Below are 6,590 nucleotides of genomic sequence, written 5' to 3' on the forward strand. Positions count from 1 at the left end.
ACGAAAGAGACACCGGTTTATGGTCTGACAGGGTAAAAGAAGAATGGACCTGAGTATTTATAGAAAGCATTCTGCTTAATAGATCCTGAGATACATAGTATCTGTCTAGCCTAGCCTCTCTCTTGTTACTGTCATGCCGGAATGTTGCACCAAGTGAAATCACCATCTAAATTGGTGTCTACTAATTGAAGGGAATCTTTAAATTCTTCCCATGAAGCCAATTCCCCACCTCTGACCACAGTTCCCTTTCCCATCCATATGTCCTTTTCATCTTCAGCCATATTGAAATCACCCAGGGCAACGCAATTGCCATCTGCACCATTCAGTGATTCCCACATTGCTTTTCTGTCCTGAGCACCGTTAGGGGCATAAATGGAAATGACTGAGAACTCTTGACCCTTCAAAACACATTGCAACAAGAGCCATCTATTTTGAGGATCAATTGACACCTTAGAGACCCAATTATTGTAGTGTGACAGAATTCCTACTGCTGTACCACCTTCCCCTTCCTCATGGTTAGCAAAGAACCAAGTTCTCTTTCTATCTATCGTCTTCAATCTACTTTCTAAGTTGATTCCAGTTGTCTTAATTTCTTGTAGAGCTAAAAAAGTAAGAGATAAAGCCTTAGAACTAAGCCAGTGAGCTATTTCTTCACCTCTACCAGGGTCAGTTAGTCCCCTCACATTCAGAGTCATAAAAGAGATTGTTTTACTTAACATTCTTTCTCAGACCCTTTTTGGCCCTAGGGTTTGGTCTATTCACCTGAGGTGTTCCCCCCTTGACCTGAGATTGTCTGCTTTTATTGTGGACTGTAGTGAAGGCCTTGTCTTGGACAGAAAGATCATTATTTCCAGCATTGATCAAAGCTTGTTGGTCATCAGATTACTTCTCACTAAGTCTTTCTGTAGCCATTGAGTCCTCTCTATTTATGTCATCTTCAAAGTCTTTTGACCACCCAGCCTCTACCATAACATCATTCATCAGTTTCTCTGTAAGCCATAGCTTCAAATGCATTTTTTGTGACCAAAGCAGGAGTCATAAGCCCTTTACTTTTCTCAACTTGAGTATTGGGACTGGAGGGAGGTCCCACTTTCTGAGTGGGGATATCAGAGCTAGCCAGAGCTTTAGGAAACCATTTTTCTATCACAACAGTAGGCTTAGAAGCAGTGTTAGCTTGGGTCTTGGGTTTACCCCTTTTTTGTGTAACAGTTTTTCATTACATGATTGGAGAGACCATAGAGGAAGCAGGAATTTGGAAGGTTTTTATAAAGCAATGGATGCTCTCTAAAGACACTTCCATTCCTATTTAAGATTACTAAAGTATTAGGAAGTTGCTCAGCTTTTCTCGTTCTCCTTCTGTATCATGTTCATTGCTCCTTTGCGAACCATCCATTTTTTGCGAGCCACAAGAGGCGTCTTCCTTGTCTTTTCCAGTCGTCGCATCGCTTCCTCCAGCTTCTTTGTAAGCTTTTCGATTTCTCCTCTTGCACGTCCAGCCCTTGGGTCAGAAGAGTGCCCTCCTTCAGCAGCGCCGTGTGCATCTCCTGCATGTCCAATCGCTTGCATTGCAAGCGTGGCATCCTTCGAGATTGGAGTAAGATGTGCTGGCGGCATTCCATCCAACCCCTGCTGACCCGCTTCTTCCTATACTTCTGTCTTCACCTACACTTCCTCCTAGGGCTCCAACTTCACCCGCACCTCCTCTTGAGGTTCCACCTTCACTCGTACTTCCACCTGGGGCAGTTTTGTCGTGGCTGAGTGGAATTGCATACCTCTACTTTTAATTCCAAGACAGGGGTGATCTGGCTTCATCTCCATGTCCTCCAGCTTCAGCCCCGCCTTCATTGGCAAAGCGAGAAGTAGTACGCGCTCTCACGGGTATGGAGAAAAACCCCCCTCAAGTGCTCTAAGCCGCAGCCACCTAAGTGGGACGTGCATGTCCTCCTCTACCACCTCGTGCATCTGAGATTCTAGATCCATTTCTTTGGGTGACATTGTCTCTTTCGACTCAGACCAACATCTAGTCATCACTGAAAGGAAAGCTTTGTTTTTTGTAGTCAGGGCTAGAAAAGCTTCGTCATCCACCAAAGTTAGCTCATCTTCAAAGGATGACAGGGGGAGTACACCTCTCACTGACCCATCACTTTCCCACGAGAAAGGTTTGTAAGGCTCAGGTACCTTTCCATACTCTGGTCTAAGTGGAGGGAGATGTAACCTAGACTGAAGGCAAAACCCGTCACCATCACCGCCTCCATCACCATCCTCCATCTCCTACTTCCTGGTTTCTAGATTTTTGTCTACTACAAAAACCATTGGGTTTTTGGTGATGCTTCTCTAAACAAGTCCCTTAGGCAGTCATTTTATGATTGTTTGCATGCAGGCCAATTGGATTACTCTCGGTTCCTGGCATTTTCTAAAGATGTAATTGCTCTCCTTCTATTGTTACTATAATTATCTGGATTTCACGCCAAAAAAAAGCGTGTGGGGTATGATATTTTTTTCACATGGGTTCAACATTGAGCCTCTTGACTCTATGGAAGGACAGAAATCATAGTCTTCAGAGACAACACTTTTTCCAAGTTTTCCTAAGGCAATCTTTTTATGATTGCCTCAATATAGATTCCTCTGTCTACTTGTCTAATATTGAAATCTTCTGATGTTTGTAAATGTTCCCTCTTTGAAAACTGCATCTTGTAAAATAAACAAATGTGGGTTTCATATCCCCAAAAGAAAGTGTATGCGCGTGCGCGCACTTCTATTACTCCCACAGCCATGGAATCAGGGGCGTGGGCTTCTGATTTGGTATCTTGACAAACCTCTAAAATGGAGAAAGACCCCTCTTCGCCGCATTTGGAATAATAAACTTCCTCTCCAACGATGACTTTTCTTATGGCCTTGTTTGGTAGGCGCATTACTGGTGGCCTCTTTCTTGGCTGCCAAGCGCATAGCATCATCGGCTTGCCCTTCTTGTTCCCATCCCAGGGAGACAGTTCTGCACCTGCTTTGGACCTACCAGATATTTTCTTCCTAGATTGGGGTTTTATCTACACTCACTTTCCTTGCGTCTCTTTTCGCAAGAGGTTCTGGTTGTTTGGAAGATATGTCTCTATATCAGATTATGATTACTTCTCTGCATGGTGTCGCTACTAGGCGTTATGGTCATTGTATCATACCCGGAACTCTCATCTTTATGGGTTTTCCCTTGTAGATCTTTAAGGTTTTTTCCGATCCTCCCTGCCCAAGGAGATCTTCCTCTGGCCCAATTAGAGATCTTCCCGGCCCAATTAGAAACTTTTTTTCACCATTTTTAGTTCAAAGTAGATGCTGCTCCTCTTTAGTGCAACTTTGAATGTACATTTTCCTTCATTTTTCTTTTCATCTTCTACCAATTTGAGTAGAAGTTGTCTAACTTGGGGCCAACTATGAATGTACATTCTTCTAAATGAAAAGCTCTTTCACCCCCCCAAAAAAAAGGTGTGTTGTGTGTGTGGGGGTTCTTTGCCATTACAAAAGTGTGTATTTTTTTTAGTCTTGAGTGATAACTGTACCACTCTGGGACATCTATGAAGGTACATTCTTCTCAATGAATGTTTTTAGTTCAAAGTAGAAGTTGCTCCTCTTTAGCGCAACTTTTAATGTACATTTCCCTTGGTTATTCTTTTTGTCTTCTTCCACTTTATGAGTAGTAGCTGTCTCACTTTGGGACAACAATGAATGTACATTCTTCTAAATGAAAGGTTCTTTCAAAAAAGTGTGTGTTTTTTAGTCTTTAGTGGTAGCTGTTCCACTTTGGGACATCTATGAATGTACATTCTTCTTAATGAAAAGTTTCTTTTACCCAAAAAAAAAAAGTGTGTGGACTTTGGTGATTTGTCCCTTTGCCAAATATCCCTTTCTCCGGGCAGCTTTACAGCAATCATTCTTCAACTGTCTCCAAGGTCTCGATCTTGATTATCCTGCTTTTTTGTCTTAAAATGAGATCTTTTGATGTTGTAGCTGCATGTCCCTCCTTGGAGACTGCTTTTTGTAATATAAAATCAAATAGATTTCACTAAAAAAGTGTGCAAGAGTTGGCACCTTTTAGTGAAAGTGAAATGCAATACTTGAAAGAAATAGAAGTGTCCCTCTAGGTGTCTATCGCATAGAGTTGTGTCTCTTTTGAAGAGTTATGCCACACCCTTTTACATCCATCGAATCATCCTGGACAGCCGCTAATGTTCACATGCAAAGAAGGGAGGGGGAGGCCAAAATGTCAAGCGTCTCTTTGCAATAAAAGAAACTAACAAATATTCCTTGGATCAAAAAGCAGGGTGGAGCTACTAACAGATGTAAAATGATGGAATGCGGTTCATTATTTGAAATGGCGTTGGATGTAAGGCTCGATTTTCAAATGTGAAGGTGTAAACAATTCAAAGAAAGAAAGATAAAACGACCATGCAACAAGGTAATCAATAAGTTGAAGAGGCTCTGGAGGTAAGGGTCGATTTTGAAATGTCATTATGGTGACTGTGGAACCAATTTAAAGAGGAAAGGTCAAACGACCATGCAAAAATAATTCAGTAAGTTGGGATTAAAATGGTATCCAACGCTGTAATGTCAAACTTGACTTCTTGTGCGGGGAAATCCGCTTGTACTTCCTTTTCCCTTTCAGCCAGACAGCTACCAGAAAGATTGTCCTTTGATGATTCCCTTCTGATTGTTGTTTTGTGCTACCTTGAGAGGAACTTTCGTCATTGCGTCGAACACCCCTGACTAATAGACCAGCCACGTTTATCTGATCATGGATTAATAAAAGTCGTGATTTCTTAGTAGCCACGTCTGTGATTTCCCCGTAGCTAATCGTTCTACAAGACGACCATCTACGTTACTTACAGCACATAAAGTATTACAAGAAATTCAGTGAAACTTCGGCACCTTTGGAAAACACCAGCAGATCTGAGACGCTGTGCGATTGCTAAAATACGCTCGGGCGTCTCCGGATGAGATGGTTGCCAGGGATTGGCATGAGCACACATGCGCTCATCAAATACTAAACCCACACGCCGTTCCCCCATTTTGATCGCAACGAATTCCGGAGTGCTGCTCGGGAGCTGCTGTGTAAGTATATATGACGAGTGAGGGAAGCTGACTTTGTTATTAAGCCGTGATTAACTTTTTGCAAGTACTTGCACTTGGCTGGTTTGAAGACACTTGAAACTATGCAAATAACCATGCTCACACTACATTTTTACTCGGCCAGCACTAGGACGTTTTTTCAAATTCTGAAATCCTGTGCTTCCACATGGCACAATATACACCCTTAGATTTTTTAAATTCTGAAAGCCCAAAAGCTTTGAAAGCTTTTGAAAAGCTGCGCGTGGCAAACTAATTCAGCTCTGCTCTCGTCTCCTTTCTTTCTTCCTTTACTTGAGAAAATCTCCACGCTAATTGCTCCTTTCTTTCTTCCTTTACTTTAGAAAATCTCCACTCCAACATGCAGCTCCTTTCGACGTTGCCTGGCTTGCTTGCATGGTGCCTTCCCTTCCCCATGGCGCTACCTCTCAACCTCTCCATCACCCTTCTCCCTCCGCCTCACCCCGCTTCACACCCGCCATCCCTCCGTCACTGCCTCCTTGCTCACCAGTTGCTGCCTCCTTTGCCGCACCCATCGCCTCTACGACCCCCACCTCCAAATTCTATCGAGTCTCCCTCCGCCTCACCTCGCTTCACACCCGCCATCCCTCCGTCACTGCCTCCTTGCTCACCAGTTGCTGCCTCCTTTGCCGCACCCATCGCCTCTACAACCCCCATCTCCAAATTCTATCGAGTCGGTGAAAATCTCCACTCCAACATGCAGCTCCTTTCGACGTTGCCTGGCTTGCTTGCATGGTGCCTTCCCTTCCCCATGGCGCTACCTCTCAACCTCTCCATCACCCTTCTCCCTCCGCCTCACCCCGCTTCACACCCGCCATCCCTCCGTCACTGCCTCCTTGCTCACCAGTTGCTGCCTCCTTTGCCGCACCCATCGCCTCTACGACCCCCACCTCCAAATTCTATCGAGTCTCCCTCCTTGCTTCACACCCGCCATCCCTCCGTCACTGCCTCCTTGCTCACCAGTTGCTGCCTCCTTTGCCACACCCATCGCCTCTACAACCCCCATCTCCAAATTCTATCGAGTCAGTGAAGGATTGAAAGCAATTTGGAAGTTGCGTTTGCGAACATGATCGCTCAATAGTGGTCGACACTCAGGCAGAGAAGGGAATGCGGTCGTTGGAATTACGATTTCGTCGGATTTCTTAGATCTTTGCAAGCAATTTGATTGCGACTTGGTAAGCGAAAAGGCTGCACTGGCTATATTTGCGTCCACGGAGTAGAATTCCGTCTAGAGGCGGAGGAATGCGGAGGAATAAAAAGCGAAGTGGGACGAACGAATTCTTTATGCGGCGGTTGGTGCTTTTAGATTTGTTTAGGACAACGGGGAGATTCTGTGAAGTCCAATAGATTCTGTCGAGGTCCTTTGCTCTACCCTCACGGATTTCGTTCTTTGTTGTGCCTCCAAAGACTCCCCCTTGCAAAAGCAGACCTCCTTTGCCGCACCCATCGCCTCTACG

The 6,590-nt window shown here is 44.4% G+C and overlaps 1 protein-coding gene across 3 annotated transcripts in view; it reads right to left on the reverse strand.

Annotated features, from left to right (window-relative positions):
* LOC147886958 (histone deacetylase 5-like) overlaps positions 1 to 5,163 on the reverse strand; it is a 287,587-nt gene extending 282,424 nt beyond the window's left edge. For 2 of the 3 annotated variants that reach the window (XM_087394576.1, XM_087394575.1), the window contains exon 1: positions 4,915 to 5,163. In XM_087394576.1, the coding sequence (XP_087250702.1) occupies positions 4,915 to 5,054 (140 nt within the window). In that variant the 5' untranslated portion in view covers positions 5,055 to 5,163. The remainder of the gene's footprint in view (positions 1 to 4,914) is intronic. The other variant, XM_087394574.1, reaches the window with a different exon arrangement.
* Between the last annotated feature and the right edge of the window lie 1,427 nt (positions 5,164 to 6,590).

Source organism: Dipteris shenzhenensis, chromosome 23, assembly GCF_047967505.1.
Source record: "Dipteris shenzhenensis isolate YYH24624 ecotype China chromosome 23, Dip_SZ_1.0, whole genome shotgun sequence".
Taxonomy (NCBI): domain Eukaryota; kingdom Viridiplantae; phylum Streptophyta; class Polypodiopsida; order Gleicheniales; family Dipteridaceae; genus Dipteris; species Dipteris shenzhenensis.